The 21,001-nt window shown below is 42.7% G+C and overlaps 1 protein-coding gene across 1 annotated transcript in view; it reads left to right on the top strand.

The window, feature by feature from the left end:
• Positions 1-21,001, top strand: part of hydin (HYDIN axonemal central pair apparatus protein) — a 72,369-nt gene that overhangs the window by 1,927 nt on the left and 49,441 nt on the right. The window contains exons 3-13 of the mRNA XM_068731938.1: positions 2,804-2,923; positions 3,311-3,445; positions 4,183-4,382; positions 4,713-4,837; positions 14,582-14,783; positions 15,049-15,235; positions 16,448-16,547; positions 18,757-18,875; positions 19,686-19,909; positions 20,007-20,074; positions 20,244-20,485. Coding sequence (XP_068588039.1) covers positions 2,804-2,923; positions 3,311-3,445; positions 4,183-4,382; positions 4,713-4,837; positions 14,582-14,783; positions 15,049-15,235; positions 16,448-16,547; positions 18,757-18,875; positions 19,686-19,909; positions 20,007-20,074; positions 20,244-20,485 — 1,722 coding nt within the window. The remainder of the gene's footprint in view (positions 1-2,803; positions 2,924-3,310; positions 3,446-4,182; positions 4,383-4,712; positions 4,838-14,581; positions 14,784-15,048; positions 15,236-16,447; positions 16,548-18,756; positions 18,876-19,685; positions 19,910-20,006; positions 20,075-20,243; positions 20,486-21,001) is intronic.

A 21,001-nucleotide genomic window follows, 5' to 3' on the forward strand; every position in this document is an offset into this window, starting at 1 on the left:
AACTTAATCACACTATGAAGCACATCAAAATATATCTCATGAGATAGAGGTCTATCAGACTGGTGTTCCCCAGGTAGCTGTCCAATGGTCAACCACAGAACTCCCGTTTTGCGGAAAAGCCTCCGGCTTTGTACTGCCTTAAAGTCCACCATCTTTCCATACTGTATGTCAGCAACACCTTTCGTTCAGGAATTGGCTGTGACTTCGATCTGCTCCTTCTCCAACTGCCGGATTCCTGTCGGCATCTCCGTTTTGCAGCTGCATCCTTATCTCAAGAACGGAGCCGCCATTCTCGTAAACCGCATCCTAGCTAACATCCAGTTCAATTAATTTGTTACTTTTAGGTACAGCTAAAAGAACAAAAGGCTCACAACAAACTAGTGAGGATCGTCCTTAATCTCAATCCAAGAATGCATATTAGCCCCAAACTATTTTAAAGAGTTGAATCGGCTCCCTGTTGAAGATAGAATTTAACAGATGAAATTTAACATGGTTTTACAAGGTAATTATTATTTTACTGGATATTTTCAGAATGCTCAGAACTCTCATAATCTGAAAACGAGGGCTAGTGTAGCAAACCTGAAACAACTCCAACTCAAACAATAAAGGAAATGAAATATGCCCGTTTTTTAGAACAGCTGAGTAAATTATTATAGCCTAACAGTCTGGCTTTTTTAAAAACATTTTTTACAAATGTGTAATGTTGATATTTTTAGTGTAGAAATAGGATGATAGTAGCATCTACATGACATTCCCTTCTCCTGCCTGCCTCCTAGCCTGACTACAAAACTGCAATAGAACTATTTCATGTGACTTTACTGTAATATCCTGCTGTATTTTAGTACTGTATGCACATTTGTGTACCGTATTATTTAATTTATCAAATCAAATCCACAAGAATAAGAACATTTTGATGAGAGAGCAACCAGAAACAATGGTGTCAGACGGTCCAGTGACAGTGAAAGGTTACAGTAAGCTCCGGTTAGGATGAGGGATCCGGTTAAACCTGTCATTGTGTTGTTTGAACTTGAATCACACATTAGAGACGAGTCCAACACTGTGACGGTGACAACAGCCTGCGGCAAAACATAAACGCTGGACAGGAGACAACAAGCCTCAGCTGCTGGCTTTTATCTTTATGAGAATGGAACCTTGGGGAGTCCACTAAGGCAGACTGAAATAAATTCATGGAAACCTACACTTGACAGCCTGTCTCCTCACTACAAAGACTTCCAGACTAGGATGTATAATAAGGTATCAAAAAAACCCCGGCTTGTATAAAATGTTCCTGTGTTATTGTCCTTACAGTATACTCTACTGTTGAAGCATTTGTATTGTACACATACACGTTAGCACCAGTTACTATAGGTAGTTTAATATTTGATCAAGTCATATATATATATTCGTATGGGCTGAACTAATATGTAAATGAATAGATATATTTACAGTAAATATTGGAATAAATATGGGCGACTTATTTGAAGGGTAGATGAGACCAGCAGCATTCAAACTTCTCATTATATCATCATGAATCCTCGGCATAAAGATCATGTGCTATCCACTGAGGTCATCGACGTTGTACCAAAGCTGCTTCCCCTTAGTCAGCAGACACTAATTGATGGGCAAAGGGCAACCAATGTGACTGAACGCTCCGTACTTTTAGAGTCCGGATTTAACGGGAGGGCTCGGAGCAAATTGCCATCAAAAGTTTGTGAAATGTCTATTAAATTACTAAATGCCCCGTCATCATAATTAGGAGGAGCCATTTTTGCATCGAACCCTGGTCACGTTTTCTTTTTTTGTTGACTTGTCCAATATGCAAATGGGATTCTGAATAACCCCCACTGTGGGCCACTGCAGGTGACGAGCGGGAGCAATGGCCAGCGGGATCTTTTTCAGGTCATCCTGAATGCCACAAAAATTGCACACTTTAATATACAGTACAGTATTATATTTTTTTTTTATCTGTGACCGGCAGTGACGCAGGAGGAATGACAACGACGCAAGTTTAAGTTTAAGAGGGCATATTTTCCCATACGTGTTATAAAATATTTGTTAAAGGGTCAACCTTTTATTCTCTCTCATCCATACGATTCTCATGTCTGTCTGTTCAATATGAAGCTGGGGTCAGGAGCCGGTTAGCTTAACGTTACGTAATGACTGGAAATGGGGAAACCGCAAGCCTGGCTCTGCCTGAAAGATATTAAAAACCCACCTGCCAGCACCTCTAAAGCTCACCACTTAACACATTATATCTTTAAAAATGGCAGTTTGCCATTTTACAGGATTTACCTGTCTTCCAGTCTTCACACTCAGCACGTCAAGCTGCTGGTTGTAGCTTCATATTAAACGCACAGATAAGTGAGTGGTATCAATCATCTCGTCTAATCTTGACCTGAGAACTAATGAGCTTTATTTCCCTAAATGTCAAACCTTCTTTTAAGAAATAATTTGTGAGAAACAAATTAAATGAATCAATACTGTACATGTTATCAATATCTTAAAATAACCTGAATGTAATGCTTGTTATTACAACAGAAAGTACATGGCAATATCATATGCTTCAGTGTAATAAATGCATATTATATATATCCAGTTTTAGGAGGTATACCATCTATATTAAGGAATGATTACATGCTTTGGAAATTGATAAAACCCAGGACTACCCATACCCCTGAATCATTGAGTGTGTGTAAAAGTGTGTGTGTGTGTCTTCAACCACAATAAGATAAACAGTCATCTGTACATAATGACAGGGGTGGTAATGAGTACTGTTTATGTTGTGTTTTCTTTTGTGTTTTAGTTCTCCTTGGTGGATATGGATCAGCCGCTCTTCCAGCCCCACCCATCTGAGCTGGTCTTCCAGAACTTCACTCCTGCACAGACCTACATGTTACCTCTGCTTCTCCGCAACATTGACAAGGTGTGTGTGAGTGTTGAATACGTAAAAAGTTACCACGACACGGCTGCTGACCTGATGATTCGCTGAAGATTAGCTGGGAATTGGAACAACAGAGCTGTGGCCGTAGAAGAAGAAAAAGATTTACTGTGTGTGTGTGTGTGTGTGTGTGTGTGTGTGTGTGTGTGTGTGTGTGTGTGTATCATGGAGTGTGGGTTGTGTGTATGGGGTGCAGAATGATTGGAAAAGGTCATGGGGGATTGGAGGAGATTTATCACTGCAATTTGTACAAGACACCATCTAGTAATAATGAATAAATCATCACTTGTGTGTGTTCCTGGTTCTGTGTTTGTTGCTGTGGGGGGGTTGTAAAGTTTGTGTGATCTTTTTATTTATTTATTTTTGGTCAAGGTTTCACGACACGTGAAGCTGGAGCTGCCGGAGTCTGAGTATTTCCGTGTGGTCGGACCAGAGGATGCAGGTAGCAGGGTCGCACCGGGACTGTCTGCTACCTTCACTGTCTACTTCACCCCGCAGGAAAACAAGGTACTGGAGACAAAGGAGAGTTGGACTGCTCCGTAGAATAATCACGCACAGAAGGCTGGATTCACAGAGCACAATGAAGTATGGCGTGAATCTGCATTTAAGAGGCTGGTGTGATTTAGATTATGTGATTAGATGAAGTTGTAATTAGACCTGTAGGGGAGCAGAGAATGGGATGTGGGAAGGAAATCAGAGAGAAAATATTCGAAATAAGCACTCCTAATACGGCAAACATTAAAATGGTTGCACTTACTTTGTATTCATAGTCTGTGCACGAATCTCTGGCAACGGCTAAATCAGAGTCAGAAGGTTAAGGGTCAAGGGTTAAGGGTCAGGCATTAGGTTACACCAGCAGTTTGTCGACTATTTTGCCGATACTGTGGGAGGAAGTGGAAACCCAGAAGCAAAGATCAACATCAAATGTTGCAACGTTATCCCTCCTGTGCGTCCTGACTGTTAAACTGATTTTAGCATTGCTAGCGGCGTGACACCAGGGATGGCAAAGACTGTCTGCCACTATTTGGATTGCCATGAAATTTGGTCATTCGTGGTCCCCAAAGATGAACCCCAATGCCTTTGGCGATCCCTTGATGTCATCACCCCCAGAGGATGAACTGTGGGGTGATTTGAAAATACTAAAGACGATGGTTTAGTCGCTAATTGTGTGTTTGTGCTTGTTGCGTGTGTCTCCATCCAGGTATTAACTTTCTCAGCATCACCTTTCATTTTTGTCCATCTAGGACTACCCCCACAGGCTGGTTTGTGTGACCGAGAGGGAGCGCTTCGTGGTCCCAATCCGTGCCATTGGGCCACGAGCCATTCTTGACTTTCGCGACGAGCTCCATTTACCCGTCTGTCCCGTGAAAGCCTCCACAGAGAGGACTCAGCTAGTCCGCAACATAGGAAACGGCAAGGCCAAGTTCAAGCTCGACACACAGAGGTGAGAGTCAATACAGGGTGGGCTTGTGTGTGAGTGATTCCACCCATTCTATTTGATATACAGCATACATACACATTTAATGTATGCACTAACCAAGAATCACAACTTGAAATTCAAACATTTTGCTCAGCAACCTTTTTCAAGAAACGTATTACTGTAAACACATTTAATTAACAGTTACGGTAATTACTATTGATTACCATTCAAAGTTTTATTGAACATTTCGGATTCTTCTGCCAGTTTCTAAAACGACATTGAACTTTGGCTGGAATAAAGACGCCAAGCCTTAACTTAACTGTTTTTTTTATTTCCACTTCTATCTTATTCCAGTCCTTTCTCAGTGACGCCCTCCTGTGGGACTCTTGATGTGGGCGAGAGCATGCAGGTGACTGTGGATTTCAGCCCCATGACAGTCGGAGTCCACAGCCAAGTGCTGCTTCTGCACTACCACACGGGTGAGAAAGAATCTGAAAACATACCCAGCAAACCGGTGACACAAATATCCAAAGGAGGCTATGACCACAGCATCTGATAAAGCCAGTGTCAATTGTACAGTAGCATCATATCCTGATTCTCCGGAGCTGTAGAGAAATATTCAGAACTGTCCTGATTAGCATAAGCTGATTTCTTTTTTTAATAAGAATGACCTTGTGTGTGTGTTTCTCATCAGCTGTGTTATTTTCCCACGGAGATGTAATTCTAGCACACTCTCAATGCCTCCATAGAACAGTGGAGGTGGATCTCTTGCCTGTCGGAATGTGTCTGTCACTCCACTTGTAAACACCCCGTCACACAACTAGATCTAATTTGACTTCATCAAAATCTGACAATTGTATTAATATAACACGCAGATATGCGCACACGCACAACACGAACCCATACTGTGAAACCTTTCACTATATAAGAAGCGTCGCCTCAACAAAAGTACGCCGTCTCATTATATCTGTTACAGCGTGGCTCACACACACACACACACACACACACACACACACACGGATGGATGGAAGCAGATATATTCTACGGAAAAAAATGTTGCATAATCAGCAGTGTCAAATGAAATGGAACTAAAAGGATGAATGTGTTTACTATAATCACTGAGGTAAACACCATAATGAGATTCTCCTTCTGCAGCAACGGTGACCCTGAAGCAGAACGGGACTGCTAAACAGGACGCACCATCGGCACACACACACACACACACACACACAAAACAGTGGTTACTGTAGTTCCCTTAGTGTAGCTCAGGCTTTGATGATAACGTCTGGCAGACAGGCGTTCACTTTAGTCGTAGGAGAAGACACTTTGTTTCACTCTGTACTTTCAATATTACTGCATGTGTGTGTTTTATTGCGTCTTTGTCACATATGCAGCCTTTATCAGTGTTTACCATCAGCGCCACGGACCTATCTGTAGCGGCCCAGCGCAAATAGATTTCCCCGAGCTGGTCCAATTAACTGCACACCGTCTCCTTTCTAATTGTCTCCTTTTTTGCTGCTTGATTTAAACCCGAACACGGTGTGTGTGCGACTGTGTTTGCTCGTATGGTTAAGGCTGCTTTTTGATTCAGAAGGATCCTTTAACCTTGGGTGTGGCTGATAAGTAGATAGATAGATAGCTAGTGTTGGTATGTGTGTGTGTGTGTGTGTGTGTGTGTGTGTGTGTGTGTGTGTGTGTGTGTGTGTGTGTGTGTTTGTGTCTGCTTGAGGCCGTGAAGTCAAAGGTGACATGAGTAATGGTGATGAGAGGAGAATTTAGAGCAACCTTAGGGAGTTGGGCTGTGATCGCGGTGAGGATGACTGTGGTGTATTGTGTTTACTGCTCAGTGCAGCTTTCCTTGAGGGCCTGTTATTTCTCTCCTCCTCTCCTCTCCTCTCCTCTCCTCTCCTCTCAGATTACGTCTTAATGGGCTTAGCATACACCAACCCGCCACTATACTGTATCTCTGTCTCTGCTTTATCTCCGCATAGTGCAGCGTTGGATTTGAAAATCGGGCAGACTGGCTCCACCTTCTGCAAATGACTGCTCCAAGCTCGATTATTATTTGCATTCTAAACAAAAACAGGTGACTGGCACTAGCTGATACACCAGTGGGACTATAGTGACAGTTCAGGTATCTCTAATCATAAAGATGTTGTAGTAAATGTCGCCATTCCATGGATGTAAATCACACAAAAAAATGTAAAGGAATAACTTGACCAAACTGCTTTTTGCTTATTAGATTAAGTTTGTTCTGCTGTAGGGACTCGCCTCAGCTCAGTGCAGTAAACTAATGAATCATTCATCCTCCGTTCTTTTTTTATTTGTATTATTCATCAAGTATTTTATCCAATGTGGCATCGTGGCCTGATAAAAATACACTATGCCTCCCAACTATGTGTTTTTGTGATAAATCTGCTCATTTGTAATAATCTTGTTAACAGTGTGGTTTTCGGTGATTCCTGATACGTGTACTTGTACCGTAGTTTGACACTCAGCGGTCACGCGTTATTTTTGGGTAGCCTCGGTTGCCTGCACAATTAGCCAGACTCCTTGACATCAAAGGCAAAACAGACGAAGCTTTTGACTTTTCCTGTTCGCACACAAGGGGATCAATTAGAGGTGAAGGGAGAAAGTTGCTGAAAAACATCAGTGCATTGCAAAAGATGATTTAACTGGGGCTTAGTCTGTTAGAAAATGTATTGTTTCTTTCTTTACTCAAGCTCACCGATTCGAAGGAAACATTTTTAATCACTCTGCAATTATTTAATGTTAAAAAAAAAATGAAGGTTTCAATGCAAAACCTCTGCTTAGTGTAACTCGGCAAACTCGACCCACTTTTACAGCGTAGTCTGTTATGATGGGAGCAATTAGGCAAACATGACAGGCTAGGTTGATTAGCAGGAGAGGGGGGGGGATGCTTCAATCAGAACCAAATCAGCTTTACTCCTGACCCGAGCCGGCCACATCAAAGTCTCCTCCAAAGCTAATTTCAGCTGCACGGCTCCCCAAAAGTCATCTAGGTAGAGTAATCCCATGGTGCTAAACAAATACAGTAGAACAGCTGTGCTTGCGTTCACCCCTTGTTAGCTATGCATCACCTGGGTGGATATTCCACGCTGCACTACACCCATTTGTACTGTGAAGCCCTGTGTGTATATGAGTGTGTATGTGTGTGTGTGTGTGTGTGTGTGTGTGTGTGTGTGTGTGTGTGTGTGTGTGTGTGTGAGGTAAAATTGAGTAGCATGCTGACACGACAATCATTCTGTTATCAGTAGTAGTCCTGAAACTCTACCACGGCAAAGTCACCTTGTGGAAGAAACAACTGCCTGTTTATGATTGGGTAGCGGTGGATAAGAGCTGAACTGTTCTCACTGTAGATTTGTATTCACCCATTTTGAGTTTATCACTCCATTATTGGGATGCTATTCCCCAGAGCAGAGAGACCTGATCGATATTTAGCTATTTATTGCAGTTTAATGATGATTGTTTTCAGTAAAAAACATCAGGATCGATACAAAAATGTATCTGTGTGTGTCTTTTTTGTGTGTGTGTGTGTGTGTGTGTGTGTGTGTGTGTGTGTGTGTACTGTAAAAGTATTCATTATTTTGTTTCTACCTGTATACCTTTTTAAGGAGCTGAGGTGCTGACTGGCTATGTAAACAGGCAGGTCTGCTTGAAGGAACTGCAACTAACGACTAACGGGGCTCGGCAGCATTAAGCTTTTATAATAGGAGGGCCAGCCCGGGTCCAGAACACCACTTAACAGCCCGTCAAGAGACTATCATTTTTAATTTAGCACCTTTCCCTGTCTCCCTCACGCTCATGTATGTTTCAGGTCAGCATGCTGCTAACGGCTTCACTCTGCTGAGGGGCCCGTTGGAGACTTCAATCACGTATGTGTGTGTGTGTGTGTGTGTGTGTGTGTGTGTGTGTGTGTGTGTGTGCGCTGTAGTGTGTCACGTGTCAATTTGCACGTGCACCACAGTGCTTAACGCGGGTACACACTGCGTCTTTATTTCCCGTTTGTCGGTTGAGAGCAAGTGCCGGCTTTGAAAAGTAATAGCTTGCTCAGCTCACTTGTTTTCCACCATGGTGTGTTAGACAATCCTTGTTCCGTCTTAAATGTGAGCAGAGGGTCTGTGCTGCTCCAGTAACCTCCTCCCTCCCTCCCTCCATCACACACACACACACACACACACGCACACACACCCCTCTCTCCTCTGTCACTGTCGCTGATTTAAATGAAAAGACGGACAGCTCTTAGGGAGCGCTGAGGCATCTGCTTTGACAGGGCTCTAGCACCGAGGGGACTTCAGCCTTTTAGAAAAGCGGCACGCTCACACACACACACACACACAACAAGCAGCTGCACACAAACACACACAACGCTCAAAAGAACAAGCATGTGCGTCCGCACGCGTACTGCAGAGCTGCCGTTTGTGCAGTAATCAAAGGTAGCTGAGGGGGGTTGAGAAGTTCCCTCACTGTGGAGATAGAGAAATTATGGGGGGAGAAAGCGAGCGGGGGGGGTGGACAGCGATGATGAAAGCTTAGCAATAAGCTGCAGCTCTCCCTGCCTGTCAACTGCTGTCATAGCATCCGGATGCTGGGAGATAATTGCTTTTTCTCTCTCTGTATACTCCAATTCCTCTTTCTCTCTCCCTCATTTCCTTCCTATCACTCATCCGCCGTCCTCTGTGTTGTCTTTCCTCTTTTGTCCTCCATCCGATGATATCTCGTCTTTCTCGCAGAGTGAAAGCAAAGACCTGTGGAACTGTGCCAGGCTTTTTTATTTTGTTTTTGTATTCCCCCCCCCCTTCTGCCTCTAGGTACTGTACATGATGGAAATCTCAGTGATAATTGGATCGTTGGAAGCCCTGCTTCAATTTGAATATGTGTTTTTACTGGAGGGCACGGATGGTCATTGCTACCAGTCTACATTCTTCACAGTCTGTTTTTTTTTTCCCTCAACCAGGACCGGGGTCAATTTGTTGTTGATGCATCTGAAAGCTAAATAAGTCACACTGGGAGAGTTTTACTTCCACTGAGGCTTTCATGTTACTCATAAATGAGGTATCTCAGCTCCCAATTAGTAATCACGTCTCTGCTCGCTCGCGTTCAAGCCCAGGCAGAGATGGATTAAAAGCTCTCTCGATGCAGTCTGCATTGAGCAGCACTAGAAACCTAATGGGATCTCGTGAAAAATCCAACACATTTGTTTTTGTTTTTTGTATTTTGGAAAAGATAGATCTCCCAGAAAGAGCCAGTGCTTTGATTGATTCCTCATTGAGTCTTACGTCTCTTGGTCTTTGTTCGATGGTGTGTAGGTTCTAATGAAGTGGAGTGTCTTCATTGAATTGCTTGTCTGCTGTTGTTGTCCAGGTTTTAGTGAGTAACAGAAGATCCTTGATCTGTCTGACTGAGAGAAAATCATGTATTTGTTGTTGGATATGTGGAGCACAAACTTGGACTGTGTAACGTTTTCGCCCTTATTAACAGGCTGTTAGCGTGACACAAACAAGAGCAAGAGACACCCGGAACGGTCGGATTCCTCTTGCTGTTTCTGTCGTCATCCTCGCCGCGTCGAAGTAAGATGCAAGTGTCATTCGTTGTCACTCTGGGAACGAATCAGTGAGGAGGGAAATCTTGTGCTCGCTGAGTGTGTGTATGTGTGTGTGTGTGTGTGTGTGTGTGTGTGTGTGTGTGTGTGTGTGTGTGTGTGTGTGAGAGTAGTGTGACACAAATCCAACTGCATTCAAACAGACGCAGGATCCCGCCAGCATCACCACCTGCAAATGTAGACATGTCGATGATGCAAAGGCACAGGCAAAGAAAGTACTCGCTTCAGGCAGGCAATACGTGTTACTGTTTATTCTCATTTTTGTAAGTCACCTTTTTTAATTTTTTTCAGGCAATCTCATTAGGGACCGAGCTGGCTGGCATGAGGGTTTAATTTACCCAAAACATGAAGCAAACAATATAACAAAATAAAAGAAGTTCGGAGACCATAAAAGGGGTCCGAACTAAACTCAGGCCATAACATAAACTGATTAAAACTGAACGGACTAAACAGAACTTAACTATGACGAAACAAATGATCCCAGAGGAGAACGAATGGCCGATCAGATCAGAACTGCAGCCCTGAACCTGCTGTCTGTGCGTCTTTGCCCCATGTTTTGGTGCTTTGCGTCAAAGACACCGTGCCCTTGTTTCTTTAAACATCGTTGGACTCGCATCAGTGGAAGCGCACTGGTGCAAGTTCAGTACTCTTAAAGTTCTTTGCACCGTCAAACCAGAGTCAAGAGTTTCTAATCGTCGCTCACCATCCTGCAGAGCAGCCGTTCAGTAAAGCTGCATTCCAGAGCACTCGTGACTTGTAATTCACTTTGTTTGGTTCTGTAAAGTAATTAATGGCAGGTCCCCGTGCTTGTTTTGGCTAGAGACACGCTCTGGAAAGCACAACAATCACAATGAAATGAAATGAAACCCATTGGACCCGTTGAGTTGCACAGTTTGCAAATGAGAAAAATCCTCAATGTCACTTTGATGTCATTTGTTCATTCCTAGTAATTTGATTGACCCAGGTATCTGTGTTTTCATATACGCTAGGGACATGACATATCAAAGGAACGATGAACCACAGAAACACGGAGGGGAGGATCCTGTGGTGTTCTGAGTGTTCACAATTCAGGTACACAAATATAAATAATCTCAGGATAGGCAGCTAAAGCCCCAGTCCTTATGATTTGAATGTAAACAAACATTCACTTAATTTACATAAGCCCTCGTTCTTGGTGGCTTTATACAAAACCTTGTTTTTGCATATTGTTTTTGTTGCTGCTCATTGTTGCTCGTACTGCCGCTGTTGGAAGTGTGCACGCTGTGACGGTGGCTCCTTGTTGCCACTACAGAGACTCATTAGATGTCTTATTAACCATTAAGGACTTTTGTCTCTTATGGTTTTGAAGCTTTAAACCAGCCTTTGAAAGGTGTTGTATTGTGGGAAATCATGTTTACCTTAAGTCTAGTACATTAAGCATTTCATATTTATTTCAGCCCTAATGTATTTCACATTACTGCAACTCAACTCTCCTTGGCAGCATGATGGAGTATGTTGTTTTGGATGCCAGTTCTCCTGGATATTTTGAGAGCCATTGTAATCTCCCTGCGATGCTCCTTTTTGATCCAGATCCAGTGTTTCAAAGCTAGACTTTGCAGCGCGTCCTTGACTCCGCTGTGAGTTTCTCCTCTATCGACTGCCCACATTAGGCCTGAGCCTCCCGGAGGAGCAGCAGTGGCTGCTCAGTGGCTGTGTTTGAATACTGTATGTGTACCTTTAGGACATTGCTTTAATTAACACATGATATGATCCCAACTCCCTATGCTGTACAGTAGTCACTCAAAGACATATTTAGGCCTAATATCTAAGATGTATCTATTTTAATTGCATATAGAATGTCCATCCATTTGGATTACATAGTTTTAACATAAACAAACTAATACACTTTATGTCACGTATATTTGCTAGTCAAACATAATTGAAACAGGTAAGAATGAATTTGATGTAAAAATACTAATAAACCCAATGTGTTTTGAATACACATTAGACAGGTTTATGCATTTACCATACATAAATCTAATTTGTTTTAAGCCAGGTTTATGTATTCAGTATTAATAAGCTTATTTTTGTGACATTCATAATGATCAGGTTTATGCAATAAACTCAATTTACTTAAAATACATACAATTTATGTCCTTTTTATTAATAAACCCAATGTATTGGGTTTATTAATAATATCCAGATATTTTAATTTTTTTTTTTTTCCATTCACCCCACATTTACAATATCTAACTACTACGGTGTTCAATACATACAAAACAACCATGTTTCACATTAACTATTTACTGGCGTGTGGCAAGTTTGTCCATTTTAAAAGCTTTGGCATCAATACAGCATCGCTACAACACGACTACAGTTGTGTTCCATTTGACTTCTGTGTCGCCTATTGATTTTACTAATGTGTCACAGATTTGAACTATATAAACCATCTGCCATGTTTTTTTTTTTTTGGCGGTGATTTTTGGACTGCAATTCAGACAATTCAGTATGTGGCATCAGTTTACTCCTGCGAGTCCTGAAGACGTGGTCGCTTTAGGATGTGAATTGTTTGAAATGATTCCCTGAACGGTAGTGTTTTAATAAAAGCACTAAATGTGCTCAAGTTCAAGACCTTTAGTTGTCCCAGAGTGGCAATTGGTTCTCTCACAGTAGCAATAAACAACACCGTCACAGAGCGAAATAAAGAAAAACACAAACATATAGAACCACACATAAGAAATAAAAAAAAAGAATAAAAGCTTAAACCGTGAAGTACAAAAGTTACAATATTAGTGAAAAAAGAAAGAAAGAATGTGTACTTTACAGAGCTGAGCAGGTGTAATAGATTCAGCCTTCTTTGACGACTGTTGTTCAGTTGAGATAGTTATTACTGCTGAGGGACCTTCATCACCTTTGCTAATGAGTTTTTCTGTTTGAGCTTGAGCGATGGATACCAGCAAATGAATGCAAAGACCGGCTCAATAAAACATTTATGAAACAGTGTCATCTGGGATCCGTTAACCTGGAACCTGGCTAGCTTTCTCAGACAAAGAAAACAACAATCTCGACATCTTACCGTTAGTTACAGTGTCTGCAGGAGTTGCGTGGCGAAACTCTGAAATCAGTGCACTATGGTTTTGTCGCATTCAATTCGAATAACGCTTTTTTACAAATGTTTTGAAAGAAAATGGTTTAAGACCATGAGACATTTCAGCATTGCTCGGCAGGCTCACTATAACTTTTGTCGTCTGCAAACTTCACACTGGGCTGGTTGTCTGACTCACTACGACGGTCAGTGGTGTACAACGCAGCCTTGGAGGAGAGCCAGTTGATGTTACAGACCGTCCAGAGATCATTGAGTTCAGTGGAGTTACAGCAGCTCCCTGCACACATCTGTTTTGTTGATTCGAGGTTCAGTATTGCCCAGTAGTTCTTTTATTATCAATTTTTTCGAATGACCCCATAATGGCTGTGGCTCAGAGGTCGTCGTCGTCCCGGTCCGAGCCAGGCGGCTCCTCCAGTCCATGTCGATGTGTCCTTGGGCAAGACACTTGCTGCCCAAACTGCTGCCAAAGGCTCCAAAGGCTCTGCCATCAGTGCGTGAATGTGCTCAGTCCTGACAGGCAGGTGGCACCTTGCATGGTAGCCGCTGCCATCAGTGTATGAACGGATGTGAATGATGACATGTAGTGTAAAGCGCTTTGACTAGACTAGTGAGGAGCTGCACAAATGTAAGTTCATATCCCATAACTCATGAGGTCACTGCCGCTGGGTGGCTATTGTAGATTGTTTCCATAGATTTATGAACCGATGATTAAATACATAATGAAAAATAAAGCCTAATTGATCAGCCCAGTGGATCAGCAGATGGCTGCAAATGTTGCCGAGTGCTTGAGTTAGACTCACAATGCTTAAAGATCTTCACAACAGTGCAGAAAAGGCAGAGATGAAATGTGCAGCAGAATGCCTTTTGAAGCAGCAGTTTCTTTGCTGAAGTTCAAATCTTAGAATAAAACTGCTGAGCCTAAATTGTTATTGCTCAAGTTTGCTTTCAAACTTTTGGTTTTAACACAGTTTGGCCACTCCTTGGTTTTAGTTTAATCTCCTTTTGTGAAGAGTTTAGTTCAGAGAGATTAGCCAGCTTAAAAGCTTGTTTTTGTCTTGCGAAATAGAATTGGAGATGTTTGCTTTCCCAAGGTTTGCTGTTGGGGTTGATCTTAACTAGTCAGGACTAGCAGTGTCCAAGAGCTGACAACATGTGGGAGTTCCATCTGTCTGGTGGGAACTTTCCCCATCTGTAGGCACGCTGTAAATGATGTCAATCTAGAAATACATGTGGGCTTGTCAGGGTACAGTTTTGTGGCTTTACAGTGTCGACATCAGGATAATAAAGAAGACTCGCCATTGTCCACTGTATTTGGACGGCTGATATATTTGAGCTAAACGATGTCTCCTCACTCACCTTACTTATTCAGAAGATTCCTTTGAACAGGATGCAGAACATACTCAGCTGTAAACATCACTGCTTTGTTGGCCTTCATCCCACAACTCATGTGACCCACTTCAGGGAGCAATTAAAAGCGCTTAACCTTAACACCACTCCTCTGTGTCTCCTGCCCAGGTGAAGATGTGTACATCAGCTTGTGTGGCACTTGTGAGGAACTGAACATCCGTCTCGAGCCGGACTCTGTTCTGTTGAGTCAGACCTATGTTTCCTTGGCCAGCGTTCGCAAAGTGTCCCTCACTTACAGCAGTGAGATCCCTCTGAAGTACTGCTGGACCACATGGCCCAGCCTGCAAGAGGAGGCCCTGAGCTTATTGAGGTATTTTTAACACAGACAATACAGGAAGGTGTTTTTGATAGGATGTTTTTTTTTTTAGTGTGGGCTGTGTAAACTCTCTTGCTACATGGAGCAAGTAGAATTACCTGCTGTGTTCTTTTTTTCTTTTACTGGCATGTGTTGCCAGAAATAGCTCAAGTGTCCATCACTTTGTTCTTCTCTCTGCCTCTTTCACTCTCTGACCCTCCTCGTTTCTCTTTGTTGTTGTTTTTTTTTTGTTGTTTCACCTTCGCCTCCATTTCTCCAGGGAGAGCTCATCGCTCCCACAGACGGAGGAGGGCGAGAGGGAGCGGCTGCTCGTTCAGTGCGAGGCCGACCCCGCGGCGATCCATCGCCTCCCGCTGCTGCTCAGAGCCCTGCAGGAGCGCAGAAGCCAGGCAGTGAGGGACTACCGCCTGACCCTCTCTCACAGCTGCATCACTGTGGAACCAGCGGTGTGTTTGTGTGTGTGTCTGTGTTTTCCGTGTCTCTCCTCTTGCCCAGTATCTCTCATCAGCTTAGTTTCCTTGCTTGTTAAGACTGTACTGCATAATCGAATACTTTAATTCGTGCGAAGGAGGTTATCGTACCTCTATACAGCCTTCTCTGAGCTAGCAGGGTTTCAGTAGCTTGTCCAACAGCGGGTTGGCTGTTTGAGACGGGGTCCTCAGGTTAAAAGGACACTAATCGCTACATACTACGCCAAAAGATCAGATTTGAGATGAGATTTGTTGCAGAGAGTTATGTTTCAGCTCTGCTGTTCAAACGTAAATCCGAACCGACTCCTCAGTAGCAGGTCACGGGGGCTGGGCCCTTTCTGCCTATAGGGACCTTCAGGTAGCCTTACCTGTTCTGACACTGCCATCCACCCCCACCCTTTTTTTTTTTTCTTTGCCAGTGTCTCCTCCGCTTAAGTCAGCCAGGTTCCCTGGGCAGAGGGAGAGAGGAGGAGACGGACGGAAAACAGAAGGAGAGCAAGAGAGAGAGAGACAGAGAGAGAGAAAGAGAGAGAGAGACAGAGAGAGAGAGAGAGAGCGGGGGGCGAGAGAGAGAGAGAGAGACAGAGAGAGAGAGACGGAGCGAGAGAGAGAGAGAGAGAGAGAGAGAGAGACAGAGAGAGAGAGAGAGAGAGAGAGAGAGAGAGCGGGGGGAGAGAGAGAGAGAGAGAGAGAGAGAGAGAGACAGAGAGAGAGAGACGGAGCGAGAGAGAGAGAGAGAGAGAGAGAGAGAGAGAGCGGGGGAGGGAGAGTAAACAGTCTGTAGGCCAGTCCCAGCACAAACTTTGAGAGGGCATTTGAGAGAAACACAGCAGTCTACACATGCGTAAACCCACCCACCCACACACACACACACACACACACACACACACACACACAGGTATTAGTAAACTGTCAGACACAGTTTTTGTGTGTATAGGTGTGTGTGTGTGTGTGTGTGTGTGTGTGTGCGTGTAATTGAGGCAACAGTCAACTTCCACATTGTTTACTACACTGAAATGAATGCGGTTGAACTCCCATTAAAAAGACGTCTCCCCTTCACACCATGAGGCTGCCGCTAACATAAACTATGAATGGTTGTTTTTCTCTGTGAGAGAATATGCGTTGACAGTGAGTGCATCCCTGCTTTATATCCTTTAAGTAGAATCACCCATTCTTTTTCTTCTTCAGGAGGGAGAAATATGGCCCAAAACCCCGGCACAGTTCAACATCGTCTTCAAGCCCGAGGAGGCCAAACTGTACCAACAAACCATATATTGTGATATCACAGGTCAGTGCCCAGCTAGAAAACACACATTTAGGTTTCACATAGCAAAGCACAGTATTGCACGCATCTTTACGATAGAGTGACAACTAAAACAACGTCAGATTTTCAGCCATTTAGATGGATTGAGGTTAACATTCTTTCTTTTTTTTTTCGTGCAAAGTCTCAACATTTATTAGATTGATTGACATGACATGTTACAGACATTAATGTTCCCCTCAGGATGAATTATAATAACTTTTTGATTGCTGACTGATTCCTTAACGTTTCATCTAGCACCGTCGTTCAAACTTTAAATGCATCCAGTAATTTGATTAATGATCCAAATACATAATGACGTGACAATGTTAATCAGCAAATGAAGGCATTTAACACTACACTTGGTCTTGAGCGCTGGAAATAAAGGGATGGTGTCCGCTAAGGTGCTCTTTGGTTGCTCGGCCTGACCACAGTCTTTGGCCCTGACAAAACCTTTTTAGGGTTCGCTCGTGCGCCAGTAAGTGCAGACCGGATTTTACTGCGCATGTGTTGTACCCCATTGATATGACACTTGAGCAGTAGTAGAAATAAGAAAACCTCTTTTAAAATCCCATTGATTTTTGTAACTATGCTAATAACTAACAATCCAGTCTGGGAACAGGATTTAACAGGATTTAAGTCTCTAAGGGGAAGCAACATGACCAACCCTGTGAGAACAGACCATGGAATCCCATTTCCGCTCTGTACTGTACGGACATGCATGTATAAATAATGTCTCTATTTGCATTGGTTCTTTCTTCTAGTGTGTCATTGAATTGAAATTCAAGCCCCATCGCCACACCGATCCAGAATCCCCTCTGCACCACCATCCAAATCGTAGTCATCGAATTAGTAGTATGCATATCCAAAAGTCCCAGAGACCTTCAAAATGCATTTTGATACAACTTTGACAACATTTACAACATCCTATGTCAAGTAGCCAATTGTACCAGAAAATGTGGGTTTTGTCCATTTTACCTGTGGTCAGTCTCAGAGTAGGACTCCTCTTATACTCGTATTCACAAGCGGTCATTTAAGATCCATTTCATCGCAAGATGTGGAAGCATCTCAACTGGATCCAGATACACTATCTGACACGGTGTGCCTGAATTGGGCCAGAGATCTCAAACAGTGTATATACACATGAGTTTTCAAGGTTATCTTTCCAATGTTGAAATGAAGATAAATTTAGGTTTGAGTTTGGGTAAGGGTGGCATTTGGGATCAAATTATGACTAAATGCCGTTAGGTTAAAGGTCCATGTGTATTACGGTTTACATTTACAGCAATTTTATAGCAACACACACACACACACACACACACACACACACACACACACACACACACAGAGACACACACACACACACCTACACACAGACTTGGCTTGTTTCTTGAACCAATAGCCTCTTTTGTTTGTTCTTCAACTTCTTGGAATTGATTGTTTTAACGACTTTAAGCCGACTGTACACTCCTGCTGTAAATCAATAGCTTTGGCTTTCTCATAAAAGATTCTCCTTCCCTCAGTGGGTTGGTTCAGACAAAGGTCAGACAGACAAGGCTGGGTAGCAAACCATGTCTGTATGTTTGATTATTGTCAGAGAACAACTAGGTCTCTTTTTATGTTCCCTTTTCCTTCAGCGTGCGACATCCACAGTCAAACTTGGTTGAAGCGCCACAAATGAACCAATAACTCAGCCTAAATGCGTTAACCACTGGATGACTTATTGCTACTTCATCTCATTTTCACATTAGACAATGCAGTCGTGAGGCCCCAATGTATGCATCGCACCCCTGTGGTAGTAAAATGTTGTTGGGGAAATTTGCATGTGGCAGTCACGTGTGTCTTCTGAGCCGGAGGCCAGATTTACATTCATTTCCATGTTTTCTGAGGCAGTTGACGACCAGACCAGCCTGTCTAAATGACAGCCCAACTGGAGACTACCGGGCCCTGATTCCTCAGTTTGCATGAAGCTTCAGATGCTTATTCAGCAGAACTGCAGGATGGAACTCTAATGGCCTTTAATAGGTTCCACAGTAGAAAGAAGCTGCAGCAAAGTGAATGTTTAGCAAGTATTCAGTATTGCAGACATAAAAACTTAAACTTTCCCAGTGACCTAAATAAAATCCCAATATATATTTTGGGGTTTCTCTGTCTTTAACTTTGTTGTGAATCTCTCTCTGTCTGTGTCTGCACTCAGGCCGTGAAGCTCGGTTGCCTCTCACAATACACGCCGAGGGCATGGGACCTAATCTCCAGCTCAACTATGACCTGGTGGACATGCAGAACGTATTCATTGCTCACAAAACACGTTATGAAGTAAGAAAGGTTAAGCCAAAGTCAACAGTTGTTTCCCTTCAGTAAATGGTCAGTCAGGACACACTAGTAATGTGATGAGCTTGATGTATATCGTACATAAACCAAAGCTTGTGTGTGGCTTACTCTCTCTACTGTTTACAGTGACTCTCTGCATTTAGTTCAAGCTAAAAAAAAGCTGACAAAAATCAAAGTCTAGAAACTTGCAATGCAATGATATAGTGGCTGAAGTCTTTGGTAGGATTCTATGTTGTCATATTGTAAAGCGTTGATGTTATTTTGTCCACTTGTGTGGAATATAACATATCCAGATATTGTGCCACATCCAGTCAGCCAAACGCTTAACAAAAATAATTAGCATGATCTATTCAATTTGGCAAAACTGAAGTATGTATTATTCAGTCTTTGCCAATATTTGTATCATCAGTGGCCGATGAGATGAGTTGTAGCTGTGAACAATCTACTGAAGTCACATTTGGTGTTTACACCGTCCTCGTTGGGTGTCTGTTCTTATAATTAAGCTTAAACTGTGAGACTAAACCAACAGAACGGTTAACACTATTTCCAACATAAAAACAACTCATGCACTTTTCTTTCTCTCTTTTTAGTGCTGCAATAAAGTCATCAAATGTTTCCGGCAAAAATTCAAATTAGGCTCCCAGAGCACTGTCATATTTCTATTAAAGCTGAACTCAAGTGGCCTCACAAAACGTGAATGCAGCACATGTTTATTACTTGATTATTGACAGTGGGGCTTATACAAGACAAACATGACTCGAGCGTTGAATCAGTGGATCCTTCTTTTTTGTCCAGGTGCAGGTTCACAACAGAGGACTGATTGACGGCCGTTTCAGGCTGTCAGGCCCTGACACCACTTTCGGCCGCCGTTTCTCCTTCAGTCCTGAGGAAGGTGTTGTTCCCTCTGGGGCCTGCCAGACTGTGGAAGTCACCTTCCACAGTCGCGTCTTGGGAACCTTCTCCGAGGACTTGCTGCTAACTGTCACAGGACGGCCGCAACCACTTACCGTGACTTTCAGGTGAAGTTAGCGAGTGAAACCTGGTGAAGTGTTGGCAGTGTAACTAATCAAAATACCGAGGGTTCTCATGGCTCGTGTTTTTGTCTTCTTTTTTCAGTGGTTGTGTCATTGGTCCCACATTCCACTTCAACGTTTCAGAACTCAATTTTGGAGATGTAGCCTTTGGTGAGTTATTCATTTTTTTATTTCTACATAAGATATATATATATATATATATATATATATATATATATATATTATAAACCAGAGAATCACAACATAAAAAAAAGGTCCTCTTCAGCCTCCTCTTTATGTTCCCATTTTTTCCATCTTTGTCGTCTGTCTCTATGGGCAGGTTACCCACTAACATTGCGTTGTTCCCTCATCAACACCTCCTTGGTGCCAATGACCTTTGCCCTGCGTGTCCTGGGAGACGGGTTGGGGTCTCCCAGTATAAATAGTGCCAAACAGGCGTCCGAAGTGTCCAGGAACAATTGGGGAGGCAGTGCTGCTAGAGACCTTCATGCACGGCCTGCGGAGTTCACCGTCACACCTGCTGCGGGCTCTGTGCGTGCCTTGTCAGATGTCACCATTCAGGTACAGTAAATTAACAAACGGAGGGGGAACCGATTTAAAGTCAATAATTTATCCGAGCAGCATACATGAATTACAGGTCTTTGTAAAGATGTGTGCCAAAACTGCACAGTATGTTTTTGTAAAAATATGCCCATATAATCAGCCTAAATCATGAGGTGGAGCTGCAAACGAGACAAGCGATGCATCCCCTAGATTAAGATATCATACATTTTCTATAAAGAAAATTCAGTAGATAATACTTACATATGTCAAAAATGTATATTATTGAAGCAAAGCTTGTCTTTAGAATGTAGATGAAGTATGCTAGGGAGTCGTGATTTTATCCTCTGCCTGGCATATTAAGCAGTTTGCCCACCATGGTCAGTCAACATAGTTGAAGTAACAGTTTAACATTTACATAACCTTCCATAAAAACGCAACTTTTTAAAAAATGTATGTAGTTTTTTTTACATACTTTGCATGGATTAAACAAATGAGATACAACATGTTAATTATTGAGCTTTTGAGGTGCTAGTA

Source organism: Cebidichthys violaceus, unplaced genomic scaffold (assembly GCF_023349555.1).
Source record: "Cebidichthys violaceus isolate CVI_PGR_0920_01 unplaced genomic scaffold, fCebVio1.0.p SCAF_55, whole genome shotgun sequence".
Lineage (NCBI taxonomy): Eukaryota > Metazoa > Chordata > Actinopteri > Perciformes > Stichaeidae > Cebidichthys > Cebidichthys violaceus.